Genomic DNA, 14,259 nt, shown 5'->3' on the forward strand with positions numbered 1-14,259 from the left:
TGAGTAGGCTATAGACATAACATTGATCAGAGAAAGCCATTCATTTAGCTATTTATGACAACATTGTATAATATCGTATACCATTTTAATAGTAGTCTTCACAGTCAATGATGGCCAACTGGCAGTGCTAGCAGGTTAGCTCCTGTGCTAATTCGGCTGCCTCCGTCGACCATGTGACTCTAGTGTTGCAGTTCGTAGCGGGTCCCCCCGGGAGTCCAGGAGTCCCCCTCCATTGTGCAGTTTAACATTTACGGAGCTCCGATTGGTCAGCAATCTGAGAGTCTCTTCTCTGATTGGTGGAATGAAACAGGGAGGTCTGTCTCTTCTTGACCGTTCTTCCGGCTTACATGTTGGAAAAAAGAAAAGACGAATGGAAAAAATTGTAATCCACAAAACGACCATTGCCTAGTACCTCAACAATACGGTAAAATATGCACACATGTACATACGTGTTTGTTTATTTAACCCTACGAAGTATATGCCGTTGTACTCTGCAAAAAGTTCAGGATTTAGCACAAAAAGCGGACGGCAGCTGGGTAAGCGATTCTAATGTTAGCCTGCTGCTAGCTAACATAGCTGGCTAACAAGGTAGCTTTTTAGTTTTAAGGTTACCGACCTAAAACCAGCAACCACAGTGTGCATGATCTGACTGAGCAGATATCGCATTTGGTCATTTTGGTGTAGACAGTCGAAAAGTCGTTTTTGTACTTGCGCGTAAACTTGAAATTTGATAAGCATCGAAATGGTTGTTGTCGAGCAGTTTTGTCATGTTATTGGCCATATAACGGCAAACATAAGGTCCACAATTATGTCTTGTTTCTCATAGTAAAATGTATTCATAACTGTATCAATTTGTACACTATTTGGTTAACGTCAATGCTATCCACTTGCTCCTGGCTCTTGTGCTAGCTGGTAATACTGCGCAGCGCTCCATTAGCCTGTTTATGTCCCCGCGCCGCCAGTAAAGGGTTAAAGCTTGTAGCCTCTTATTGTTGTAGCCGTCGTGCATTTTTAATATAAGGAATGCAATTGTGAACTGACTTTATTTAATCCTTTATGATAACTTCAGTATTTCTAGTACTGGTATTAATGTACAATCGTCACACTATTTTAGGTCATAATTAGATACAATGAGCTCTCAGCAATTCCCCCGACACGGGCTGTCTGCTTCCGGCGGTGGAGCACCTCAGATCCCCGTTTCTGGAAACCTGGTGTCCATCAATCATCCGTTAAATCCTCAAGGTAATCTATAGTCACTGAAAATAATCGCAGGATAGTTTATATATGACAAGACAGACACCTATTTAATCAAACTACTTTTTATTAGCTGGTGCAGATGCTGACAGCAGTCGGGATGCTGACCACGGGCAGCAGGATCATCCACCGAGTGGGGGTACCTTGGCGTTCAGAGATGACAAGCAGGAGACCATGGTGGTCAGGCCTTACCCACAAGTACAGATGCACGGCCAGCAACAAACTGCCCCCCAAACCGTGTCCATCCAGCCTGGCACATCTGTCACTGTGCCTGCCCCCTCTGTCCACCTCCCACAGGGCCAGCCTGCACAGCTCACCGAAGGACAGCTGAAGGTATGATTACATCCGTTACTGCTCAAACTTCAAGTTTATTATACATGTTAATAGTAAAGTGGGAGAAATACAATACAATGAAATCATACATTAATTGGCAAATCTATGATTCCATCTGTTTTCAGTGTAAATCTGAAGAGATTTCCCAGCTTTGCGTAGTTCTTGTTTGATGATTTTTAATTAGGAAGAATGAACCCTTTGACTGAAGAGATATTTTAACAAAATTTCTTCAAAGCAACTGCTTTTTACATGCTGGCCATGTGCACACTGTCTACCCTGACAATTACTTTGTACAAATTCAACAGTGTTTTATTGCAACATATTGTTTCATATTGCCATTTTTTGGGTTCACTTAACATTGTTATTTCTATGTTCTTAACACTCTTCAGGGCTAAATAACTGAAATGCATTTGTTTTTTAGGCTGTTTTGAAGTCACCTATGCCAAGTCGTCTTATTGCCCCAGCACCAGCTTCCAACCAGGGTCATATCCCCATACCCCCCAAGGTGCCTGGTCACATTACTGTCACCATAGAGAGCAGTATTCCTCCAACCCCATCTATTCCTGTGGCCGCTATCAGCGGTCAGCAGGTGAGTGCACTGCAAGAAGTCGGTTGGTGTATGTTGTTGTCTCTTTCCTGCTGATGACTGAAGCTGTGGGCTGCTTTCATTGTGTTTCAGGGTCACTCTAGCAACTTACACCACCTGATGCCAGCAAGCATTCAGATCATTCGGGGCAGTGCCCCTGCGCTGCAGATCGGGACCCCTGCGGTCCCTCCCCAGACCTTCACATCCCATTTACCCCGAGGTATGCATGATGTTATACCAACAGTATGCCAGGCTTGATGTTTGCTTTTCGTGTTCATTATTGTGACCAGTGTCATATTCTACGGCAGTTACCGGGATAAACACGCGTGTTTTGGTTTTAGCACACACAAAGGGAGATCTACTTTCCACAACACCTGATGAACTGGGGCGTAACTATGGTTACATACAGGCTACTGCATACCTTTACCTGTGCGTGACAGCTACCTAGCTGACCTGTTGCACACATGTGGGGTCCACACAGACAGTGTTGCTGCTGGGCTACTGCCACATAATACACATATGTGTATACATACACATCATTTTCACAACCCACGTCATTTTTACTGGGATCTCGTCACACGGGGGAAATGTAGGCAACACGCAAGATCTCTAGATTAGCAGCAGCTGAGCTTCTGACGGTCCATGTGGCTTTTGTAGTGTTCCAAAGCGTCAAAGCTGCACAAAGTGTTATTTTCCATCTCTTTCTTTACATGGGTTGAGATGTAAAAGCTTATGTCAGCTTTTGTTTTTCAAAGATGTCAATTCTTTCAAGTGTAATGCAATTCCTATTTTCACTGGTGTATTTGTGGTATGTCAGATCACAAACGATGTAGCACCTTTTTTTCCCCACCAAATATTCTTTATTGCTTAAATCCAGGTTGCTCAGCAATACAGTTTACTCACTACTCCAAACACCAACATGGCTGTTACTACTAACTCTGAGAATGTTTAGCATTACATTTACTGATCATCCTACATTATGGGGCAGACTGCTACTCCCAAAACACATGAAGGCCTAAATCTTATGTTCCTTCCAATTTGGAGCCAATAAACACATCTGTTTAACAAAACTATTCTTTCTTAAGATAAGTTCCCTTACATACAATAGAGTGAAAAGAGGTAGAATTACCTTTTTAATTTAGTAAAACTGTGACATAATACCGTCGCCTCAAAAAAACAAAAACAACACTGATATAAGTTTTAGGTCATATTGCCCACCCCCTACCTTGAAACAGTGGTCCACTTACCGCTCATGTAGCAGTGTAATTCTCTACATCAGTGTATTTCTCTCCCTGTAGGGGCTGCCGCGGCAGCTGTAATGTCCAGCTCCAAAACTGTCCTGCGGCCAGCCACCGGAGCAAACGCGGGCCCCGGGCCCACAGTGCAACACATCATCCACCAGACTATTCAGGTACTTTCATCTAAAGAAGGGTCAATGTCATGTTGGAGCTTTATCTTTTTTTAGAAACATGGTTTGTAAAAATGTCATCTTTCCACAGTCCCGTCCTCCTGTAACAACGTCTACAGCCGTGCTTCCAACCGTGGTGGCCCCCATTTCAGCAACTAGAACTCAGTCCCCAGTGATCAGCCCGACAGTCACACACTCTGCAGAGTTGGCCCATGGGTAAGTAGCAGTACAACAATGTGTTGACAAGGGCTTAGTAGAGATGACGCTTGTGTAAGTACTGAATTATAAATCAGTCAGTTCATTTGATGACTAGTTTAACAGCAAAGTAGATCAAAACAGTTTGTTGTGATTGTTGTGACCTGGAAACTATATTTTTATATTGTCCTTATGATTCCTTAATGGCAGCCATTTGTGTCCTTTAATGTAGTGCTATATTTAGTCTGAATATGGATTAAGGACTTTATCCAGTGCAGCTTTAAAGCATTTTGTAAAGCAGTATAAATGTAGCCCAATGCTGTGGAGGACGAAAAATGACTTAAGTATCAATAAATAAATACAGATATGAATAGATAACAAGATGAATTAATTTTGAAATAAATAGATAAATTCTTAATTAAATAATTAAATAAATTTGGAACAACTACACTTGTTTATTTCTGTGTATGTAAATATCTGTTTAAAGCAGGATTGTTCAATCATCAACTTTTATTCCTGTGTTCATTCACACATGTATTTATTGATACTACTGGTACTTTCCACTCTCCATCTGTGTGTGCATTGTGTAATTGAAACACTTCACTTTCAAAATGTATTATATCCTTAACTGGCATGGCTGGCTGTAATGGAGCGTACCTAAGTGTAACGTCCTCGTGCACAATAGAGCGATGTACTGTCGAGCGCCACACTTTGAAGAAAATGAAAATAAAACAAGACAATCTTAAGTTAGGCCTGAATAGATAAAAGTGTTCAGTATATAGCTAAAAAGAGAAGTCATTCAAACTTTTGTGTAACATGGTCATTATGTCCGCACTGATTATTTCCTCTGGACTTTTAACAAACCATTCTTGGGCCTGATTTGATGCACTAAAGAGGTAGCCATTTGTTCCCCAGGCGTCCAGGGTTGACCATTCACCCTCCTCCGCCAACTGTCAGTATTCAGAGGTCTCAGACATCCCGGGACAACGCCACGCGGATCACGCTGCCGTCTCACCCTGCAATTGGATCTCAAAAGCCTCAGCCTCCACACACCATGACACAGGTTACTGCTTCTATATGGCTGCCTGCACAAGAAATACAAAGTCATTTAATACAGTGACTCATCTGAACATTTTGTTCCCCACAGAAGCCCATTTTCAGTCCTGTGACACCAGTGGCGGCAGCATCTGTGGCACCAATAGTTGCCACGAACACTGTGCCATCAACAACCACAATGGGTATTTTGTATAGAAATATCTACTAGCTATTCAATTTGATGAAAAGTACACAATGAAACTTCAAATTGTGCGGTTATTAATAATCCCGTCCTCATCTTTAGGCTCTGTGCCGCATTCCCAAATGAACAGTAACACTATTGTCACCATGACGATGGCCTCGCATTCCTCTCACGCTACAGCAGCGACCACGTCTGCCATCCCTGTCGGTGAGTTGTCCGTTTGGTGTCTTCGGTTGGAGCACCGTGTGTGCTTCATAAGTAAGAGGCGTTGTCTTACTCTGAATCTATTCATAGGTTTTAACATCTTTCTTCTCTTCTGTGTTTACAGCTAAAGTGGTCCCTCAGCCCATCGCCCACTCTGCATCCCGCGTGCAGTCCGACTACCCCGGAGAGAGAACCAACCTCATCCCCATCCCAGGCCATCGGTCCTCTCCTAACCCCGTCACCATGGAAGCAAGAAGTGACAATAGGTGCGAACACAATGTTGGCCAATCGACACGGTTAGAACAGGAACAACAATAAGGAGACGGAGGTTAACATCTGGTGTCCGTTAGTTGTTTGGAAAGCGTAGTGGAACAAAATGAACTGAGGAAAATCTGCATTCTCAACTGATGTCAGTATTTATAGTCTCTATCCATTTGTGTTTGTTTTACCTAGCACACAAGACGTTTATCCTGGCAAAGAGTTCTGTCATACTTCCTACTTGCCCTTCATTTATATTTGCTATTCCCCACAACTCAGGCCACTGAGTTATTTCAGTCTGGACCAACATGTTGTCTAACCGACCCTCAGACCGGTGTTGTTAACCCTAGAACCACGCCGGTAGAGTGGCTAAAAGAAGGTGAGAAGTACCAGGGTATGTGGAAAACTGGGAGAGCCAGTGGAAAAATAGGGATTCTTTTCCCCCCAAACTATTTTGATGGGTAATAAAACCAAGGAACGAAATGACATAAAGATAACTGTATATGAACTCAACAGCTCTAGGGCCTAAGCATAAAGCAGCATGGGCAGTGCTCCTCTCACCAAGAGAACTCAATCTAGGGCCTAAAAAGTGTCTTGCATCTGATGTTAAACTAAATAACTGAAAAATGTGCCCGGTTAATGGTGAGGACACACTAAGGGATAAACCTACTGATGATAAAAAAATAAAACTGTCCTCCTGGCATTAAATAAATAGTTGTTATGTGGGCTAGAGGGAAAACAAACCTATTCTAATGACTTAATTCAAACTATTATCCTAATTTAACCTCAGGAGTACAGATACCTTATTCAGATGACGCTGAATGTTGAATTAATTTAGCATGTTTGCTTTTGAAGGCCTTCTGTACCCGTGCAGTTCCAGTATTTCCTGCCGGCGTACTCCTCGTCGTACCCTCTGACACACACCTACACCCCCATCAGCAGCTCTGTATCTACCATCCGCCAGTACCCTGGTAAGCCCTGTCACAGCTAACTGCGGTGTGTGTGTGTGTGTGTGTGTGTGTGTGTGTGTGTGTGTGTGTGTGTGTGTGTGTGTGTGTGTGTGTGTGTGTGTGTGTGTGTGTGTGTGTGTGTGTGTGTGTGTGTGTGTGTGTGTGTGTGTGTGTGTGTGTGTGTGTGTGTGTGTGTGTTACTTGATTATTTGACTTGACATATATAATTAATTGACATGTTGACAAAATATGCTGAACGTTCTATGTATGTTCTTAGTAAATGTGAAACTAAAGGGTTACTCTTGGTAGCACAAACATGTCACTTGAACACTATTTTCCCTCTCAATAAGTTACCCCTCAAGCTCCAAGTTCAGCACTGCCCACCCAAGCTGGAGTAGGTGTGGCCACCACTGTCCATCTGAACCACATGCAGCTGATGGCAGTGGATCGGATCGGTCTCCCATCTGCACAAATCAGCAACCAAGGGATCCAGCCAGCACCAATCAATGCGCAGGGCATTCAGCCTGCACAGATGGGAGTGCAGGGCCTGCACCAGTCTGCACCGATCGGCACACAAGGACTACAGCAGGCACCGATAGTCACTCAGCAGCAACAAGCGCAGTCCGAAGCTAAACCTGGTGATTACTAAACCGATACTGATGGAGTAAAAACAACATGACACGTTGTGGGCTGTTTTTAACACATGTTTTATATTCTTCAGGGGTTGTTTTGGCTGATGGGTTTGTAGCTAGCCCCATCAGCAGCACATTCAGCACCACCCAGCCAGTTGCCACCATGGTGCAGGCACATGCCCAGGGAGGAGTAGGAGGAGCCCCCACCCTGGTCTCCTCCCCGAGACCCAGCATCCTCCGCAAGAAGCCAGCTAATGAAGGGTGAGTAGCACGTGACACGTATTCTCCTAAACCTCTCTTACCTTTTCCTTCCCACAGTTCTCCCCAGCGCTGTTGTAAAGTGTGTTTGCACTTTATAAAAACATTTCGTTAGGTTAGATGCTAAAAAACAATGTCAGCCTTAAGCAAAGTCACATTTCTCACTTACAGCATTCTCCAAATAAAGTTTGACAGAAACTTAAAAAGATCAAACAGGATGGCTAAATATGTTCCTCTTACCAAACAATCCTGCTTGTCTTTATGTTTCAGTTGTGTTCGTAAGAACCTGATCCCCGCCCAGCCCAGTGAACCCGGCGGTGGTAGAATGGAGAGTGGCGTGAGGGGAGCAGGATCTCCCCGACCTGCAGGGTGAGCCTCTGTCATCTCCTTCACATCAGTTACATCAGTGTTCACGTCCTGTCACTTTATGTCATGATATGATTCTGTAACCTGACACTTTCAATTCCTCCCTCAGTTTGAAACCCAAAGCTGAGGTGCACATGACCGTGGCCCCTCCTGTCATGGCGACAGTAGAGGCAATGCCTTCTCAGGGAGGAGAGCATCAGTCCTTGTCCTCAAACGCCCAGCACCTCGCCCAAGCCATCCCCACCATGCTGGCCACGCCGGGGCCCGTGCCTCCCTCCCAGCCCTCCACTGTCCTCTCAGCGCTGCCAGCAGCCATGGCTGTAACTCCCCCCATCGCTGCTTCAATGGCCAACACAGTGGCCTCCCCCACTCAGCCTGCAGCCAGCAGCACTGCAGCCTGTGCTGCCAGTTCCGCCTGCCCAGATTTGAAAATTAAGCAGGAGATGGAGACCATGGACACCTCGCAGCCAGGTGAGCAACATATCGAGCTTTGGGGAAATTGATTGAAGTTTTTCTTTCTCTTTTCTAGTTTTTATTTAGAGTATGTAAAACATCATTCTGTTTTTACACCATAGACCTTTCTCATCTTTACTCTTTCATATATATATATATATATATATATATATATATATATATATATATATATATATATATAGCACAAACTGTGAAAGAAAGAAGTACCAAGCAAAAGCAATTAACTTTAAGCAAACACTACAAAAGAGGGAAATAACAGGTAAGGAGATGTTTGGAACAAACTGGCACAGAAGAAATCCCAATCATTGATTTTCTTTAGATGACGATGGAAGGGAAATGATTTAGTTCATCCTACAAATGTTATAAAATAATAGTTGTGCAGGACTCAATAAAAAAAGTAGCGCTCACCAAAAGAAAAGAGATTGATGAATGTAAAATGATAGGAAATGGATGACCATAAACTGAAATACACGCATAAGTAAACAATGTGTTTATCCACTTTAGATCCCAATGCTAACTTGTCATCAGCTCAAGGCCTCACCACCCAGGCCTCCACCCTGAACGCTCCCACCTCGGGAGATCTGATCCCCGGGGCGTCCCCAAGGAAGAAGCCCCGCAAGCAGCAGCATGTTATTTCTACAGAGGAGAGCGAGATGGTGGAGACAAACAGCACAGATGAGGAGAAAGCCCCAGGCAGGCCCATCACCGGCAGGGCAGAGAGGCGTGAATCTCCACCAAGGGAATATGTTGGTATGTAATGCAGTCCATCAGTGATGATGATGATGATGATGATGGTGATGATGGTGTGTGTAATCTGCACTTGTTCAACACTTGTTTGTCTTCCAGATGAGGAAGGAGTGCGTTACGTACCAGTCAAGCCCCGACCGCCTGTTACTCTGCTGCGGCACTACAGGAACCCGTGGAAAGCTGCCTACCACCACTTCCAGAGGTACAGCGACATCCGGGTCAAAGGTCAGTAGCTCCCTCATCATCAGCAAAAAGGTTTTTCCTCCGGATTAGTTCAAAGTCTGGAAGGTTTAGGAAAATGCTTAATTTTAAAATGTATGTTTTAAATGTTGGGAATATGCTTGAAATTAAAATATACTCCTTGTAAAATGCTCGATTTTCAACCTAATCTGGTGTTTAATCTCCACAATGACTCGTATAAACAGAATATCTTTTAATATTTGAAATGGAACAATGCAGTCGTCATATTTTGTTGTTGATAACTGGAGGTATAAAGGAATTCTGTAAACTTTACTTTTTGCAATTGCATTTATATTAACAATTTAGATGTGGTGATGATGATGATGATGAAGGCTTTGAGGGAGTCTTTGGTTTAGGTACCTTGAAAGTGCGAGAGAAATGCTTGAATTTGACTCTTGAAAGACTGCACAGACCCCGTTTGTACAGAACGACGTTGGCTTTTTCTTTCTAACAACAATCCTTTGATTTTCTTTCAGAGGAGAAGAAGGGCAACTTGCAGGACATGGCCAACCAGAGAGGAGTGGCATGCAGAGCACAAGGCTGGAAAATCCACCTGTGTGCTGCACAGCTCAGGCAGTTGGTGAGTGCTGACCCCAGACCTGCAACAATGCAACTCTTGTATTGTTTATCTTAATGGTCTTCTCAGCACGACGGTCTTTCAGTGATGCCGTGCAAAGAGAAAATCATTCTTGTGCACCATCTCTTTCATTTCTTGATTGGACTGGTGTAAACCTGCTGTGTTTGTTACTCTGTAGTCGAGTTTGGAGCATGATGTGTACAGCCGCCTCTCCACCCTCCAAGAGGGCCTGATTCCTAAGAAGAGAGCAGGCTCCGATGATGACCTTCACCGAATCAACGAGCTTATACAGGTAAGGTTGTGACTGCAGACAGACACTTTTTTAATCAAAATAAAATAAACGCATGTCTCTGCTCAGTTATTTACAGCCGTTGCTTATAAACATTATCTATATAAATGAAATGGAAACCAAGGTTAGTTAACATGAACATTGTTTATTGGCCCCAAATCAGACGATCCACTTTGAAAAGGATGTTGACCCGACCTTGTCCTTGAATATTAACAATGTGGCATAATAATAGTAATAAGGTGGCAGCAAAACACACAGACATGAGAGCAGCAGTCATTTGGTCTGTTATTAAACACTCCTTGTTTGAGAACACCTTAAAAATATGATAATATTTTCAGACCTTCTCCTGTGCTAAGACTGCAACCAAAGAGTGGAAAAGCATGATCATGTCTTTATTTTACAACTGGCAATGGGGGCTAATGGAGATGCAAACCAGTTTCTGAGTTTCAATACTCATTTTCCGCCGTAGCTATAGCGACCGGTACCAGCTGTGCTTCCTGCGGTCTTTTCTCTCCGACGGTGGGTTGACACGGTTGTGCTAATTATGACAATTTAACAAACATGTCTAATAGGATAAAATGAAGTGATGACATTTTGGACAGACATTGATGGTAAACTGCTGCTTGACAACCTCAAGCTGGTTATTCTAGTTTACCTCGCTTTGCGGGTGTGACCCCCCCCCCCCCCCCCCCCTTTTGCTGTTTCAACACCATTCATATCTATAAAACCAAAACATTTCTGATTGAATTGTGTACTAGTGCACAAAGTTCTCCATAGATCTAGCCTCTTAACTTTTCTTTTAAAGTGAACCAGATTGATACATTGAACTTCAAAATCATCCACCCAACACACACGCACAAGATTCTGTACGAAACGCCGGCATTGCATTTGATATCGATATTTATTTTAATGTATCAAAGTTATAAATTCCAGCATCTCATCTCAAATCATTGTCTTCTTTGCCCACAAGTTTGCTTTCAACAGCTGAAGGTGTTGTGCGTTTGTCCTCAGGGTAACATGCAGCGCTGTAAGCTGGTGATGGACCAGGTGACCGAGGCCAGAGACACCATGATGAAAGTGCTCGACCACAAGGAGAAAGTGCTGAAGCTGCTCAACAAGAACGGCGCCGTCAAGAAGTCCTCCAAACTGAAGCGTAAAGAACGGGCGTAAGCTCGGACCTTCTCCTCTGTCGATAACCATCAGCGCCCCCACCCCCCCCTCCCCCAGGGGAAGCTGCTCACAATTGGGTGCTAAGATTTGCTGCATACAATCGCAACGCACCCTCCCTATCTGCCTGAGAGCAGACAGGGAGAAGTGACAGGGTGACAATGAGCAGAAAAGCCCATCAGGAATAGGTTCTCATTCAAGACCCACTGCACATATTGAGCGTGGAGCTTTGTAGGTTGCATTAGAGCGGCCAACTGGACTGCCCTGTCTCTGGTCCCCTCTTTTTTTTTTTTTTTTTTTTTTTTTTGGTTAACAATCGAAGACCCCAGAGACCGTTTTTACAAACTTAATTTCTGCCTCTACTTTTAAGACACTGTTTGAACTGACACAGTGTGTGTGTGTCTTTAATATGTGGCACTAAATGGAAATGTAGTGTAAAAGAAAAAGAAATGCAATGGAAGTATTTCATTTAAAGTGAAACACCCGAGAGTTATTGAATGGGTCAAATCATTTAAAAGGAGTCCTTTCGTTAGCTGTGTGTATACAGACTAATCTCAAACATGCTCTTTTCATTAATCTGTGCCTTCATTGTGTCGGTGTACATGAACTAGACGGGGACACGTGAAAGCTGTTCCACGTGCTGTCGAAATATTCTTAAAATATCCTTCACAGAAAAGTGTCAGGTCAATTTCACCGCTTCCTCTTTTTCTCTGAACATCCTGCACCTGCATTTTTTATTTTAGTAAAGGTTTGTTCATCTAGTGCGGGAAAACTATTCCAAAATAAATAAAAATACTAGATGTGGCAAGTTGAATTGTTTTTAAATGTCCAAAAAAAATTCTCTTAGTGTCCTAAGATGATTATCTGAATGCGAGAACGTGCTGCATAATGCCAAGTTAACTATACTTTTCAGACTGCCATGAATCATCTACTTAATCCAAAGTACATGGAGGTCATGGCGGTTAAAACTATATTTTTTATTTGGTGTCAGAAAGTGAAGTGTTCGAAAGAAAGTGAGCGAGTATCCTCGTGTGATCGTACTGGTGGATCGAATTCATGTAAATCACTGTAAATGTGCTTTTGGTTTTTCCATTGACCTGCATCTTTTCAAGTTTTGTACTCTATGAAACATTTTGTGCCGTGCGTTGTGCGCCGCTTCATTTTGCAGGGTGTAACGATAATGACGTTATGAGATGAAGCGAGCCCGAAACATCCAGCTATTGTAAATTGTTTTTGTCTGTGTAATTATAGTAAAGATACTTAAACAATACCAGTAACACTGTCTGTATATCGCTGTGTTTATGTTTTCTTTTGACACTTGGTTGATTTTTCTTTTCTCCTTCTAATATCTGTTTTTAATCCTTGTGCCTCACTTTAAAAACAGTTGCTCTGACAAACATGTCTCTTGTCAAAAAACTGCCATAAAAATATTATATATTATTATTTTCCACTTTAATCAACTTCAGTCCTGATCGTCACTACGAGATATTCATTATTTTCTAAATTATCACCTTTTTTTTTATGCCCGTTTGTTCACATAATGCCACAGTCTGTATACTAAATGTTAGGGGGAATTATTATTTCTCATAGTCTGGGATGTCAATGATCAGCAGTGAAAAGCCTGATATAATAGAATGCATGATTTTATACATTTAAAATCTTTAAAAATGTATTGATTTCAATGGAGACAAGAGTCCAGGGAGGCAAAGGGTTAATATTGTACATGTTTAAAAACTGGATAAACAGACCACACCTCAGGACAGAAGGTGAAACTGCTTTACAGTATAACCAGTAGTAGTTTTGAAGCGCGGGCTCAGACACTGATATACTGATACACTATATTTCATTACATACGAGGAACCTACAGTATAACATAGATTAGCCGCCTCTTCTACACAGACGTTATGGTTGTTCAGACTTTGTTGTTTTGTGTCTCTTAAGGTGGTTTTGTGTCTTTTTGTTGATTCTCTTCCCGGAAGAGAAGGCTGAGGGGGGGCCCCCTGACACTTTTGACCCCTGGGTCTGTGCCCCATCCCGTAATCTATTCAAAGTTGACAGCATGTGAGACCAGTCTACACTCTTGTTTTTAAGCCTTGTTTATGTTGTACATCTGCAAATCTGTATTTCTTAATGGCGTAGTCTGATCTGTCAATATTGTCCCAGACCGTGCAGCTTATACGGATGGTGTGAGCTGTTTAATCCAGCAAGATCTCAGTCTCTAGGCTCCAGAGTGAGTCATTCCTCTTTACTACCTGCTTTACAACATAATTGCCATGAAGTACAGCCCAGCACGTTGGCAGTGTTTAACCTGTGAAGTATGTTTATGGATCAGGAAAGTGGCTTTACTGGCAATAGGGTAACCACTCTCCCTTTTAGCAGGACACCAGACTACTAATTATGTCGACCAAAAATACACTTTTGTCTGATGTTTATCATTATTTAATATCTCTTAGAAGAAAATGTGTCTTTAAAAAAGAAATTTGATAATGTAAAATTCTGTGTGTGAAGAATTGTGTATTTTGTTTACAGTAGATAGAAGTACTTCTGTAACCTTCTGTCTCACTACTCGTCCACCATTGTGAAGACGAGCATGGATTTCAGGAGCCAGACTTAGTGATTTAAGTGGAAAGAACATGTATCATCTTCATATTAACATCAGATATCTAATCACAAAAAAACAATTCAGAATCAGAAATCCTTTATCAGTCCCACAGCGGGGTACTTTCCATCGTTGACGCTGATGCTCTGATAATATTAAGTATGTGACTCGAGTCCGGTGGGTGGCTCTACCTTCTGCAGGAGCAAAGTCAAAGGGCCATAAAGGAGTGTTCACTGGGAAAACTGCCTTCTTCCTGCTTCACAATCATTCAAGGAAAAGTTCCGTCAGCAGCAGCAAAGACGACTGTTCTCAGGTAAGAGCTGACGTGATTCATAACAATCTGCAAATGTGTGATTACACTCTTATTGTTTCCAATGAGGTAACATGACTTGTGTTTTTTAATTTTGTATGACTTTTCCATTGTGATCATATCAGATTCTTTAATAAATGTATAAATAGTCTTGAAAGGGAAAGTTGTATTGATA

The 14,259-nt window shown here is 42.5% G+C and overlaps 1 protein-coding gene across 3 annotated transcripts; it reads left to right on the forward strand.

Annotated features, from left to right (window-relative positions):
* Positions 1 to 276: 276 nt before the first annotated feature.
* sap130a (Sin3A-associated protein a) lies at positions 277 to 12,452 on the forward strand. Of its 3 annotated transcripts, none has more exons than XM_029429352.1 (21): positions 277 to 424; positions 1,115 to 1,242; positions 1,328 to 1,587; positions 2,009 to 2,176; positions 2,267 to 2,393; positions 3,472 to 3,584; positions 3,673 to 3,797; positions 4,677 to 4,839; positions 4,924 to 5,014; positions 5,116 to 5,220; positions 5,342 to 5,483; positions 6,331 to 6,446; positions 6,776 to 7,063; positions 7,147 to 7,318; positions 7,586 to 7,684; positions 7,791 to 8,152; positions 8,660 to 8,905; positions 9,002 to 9,127; positions 9,619 to 9,722; positions 9,898 to 10,011; positions 11,020 to 12,452. In XM_029429352.1, exons 2-21 carry the CDS (start codon positions 1,131 to 1,133, stop codon positions 11,176 to 11,178), a joined length of 3,192 nt encoding a protein of 1,063 aa, XP_029285212.1. In that variant the 5' UTR covers positions 277 to 424; positions 1,115 to 1,130; the 3' UTR covers positions 11,179 to 12,452. The 3 variants fall into 3 exon arrangements, with proteins under 3 accessions (XP_029285212.1, XP_029285214.1, XP_029285213.1); XM_029429354.1 differs by having other exon boundaries at positions 4,692 to 4,839; positions 11,020 to 11,178; XM_029429353.1 differs by having other exon boundaries at positions 412 to 536.
* The last annotated feature ends 1,807 nt before the right edge of the window (positions 12,453 to 14,259 follow it).

Source organism: Cottoperca gobio, chromosome 4 (genome assembly GCF_900634415.1).
Source record: "Cottoperca gobio chromosome 4, fCotGob3.1, whole genome shotgun sequence".
In the NCBI taxonomy this organism is placed as follows: domain Eukaryota; kingdom Metazoa; phylum Chordata; class Actinopteri; order Perciformes; family Bovichtidae; genus Cottoperca; species Cottoperca gobio.

Coding starts and splice junctions, on each gene's coding strand:
- sap130a (XM_029429352.1), top strand. CDS start 1,131: ATGAGCTCTCAGCAATTCCCCCGACACGGGCTGTCTGCTTCCGGCGGT. Junction 2,394..3,471: donor CACATCCCATTTACCCCGAG/GTATGCATGATG, acceptor CTCTCCCTGTAG/GGGCTGCCGCGGCAGCTGTA. Junction 4,840..4,923: donor CTCCACACACCATGACACAG/GTTACTGCTTCT, acceptor TGTTCCCCACAG/AAGCCCATTTTCAGTCCTGT.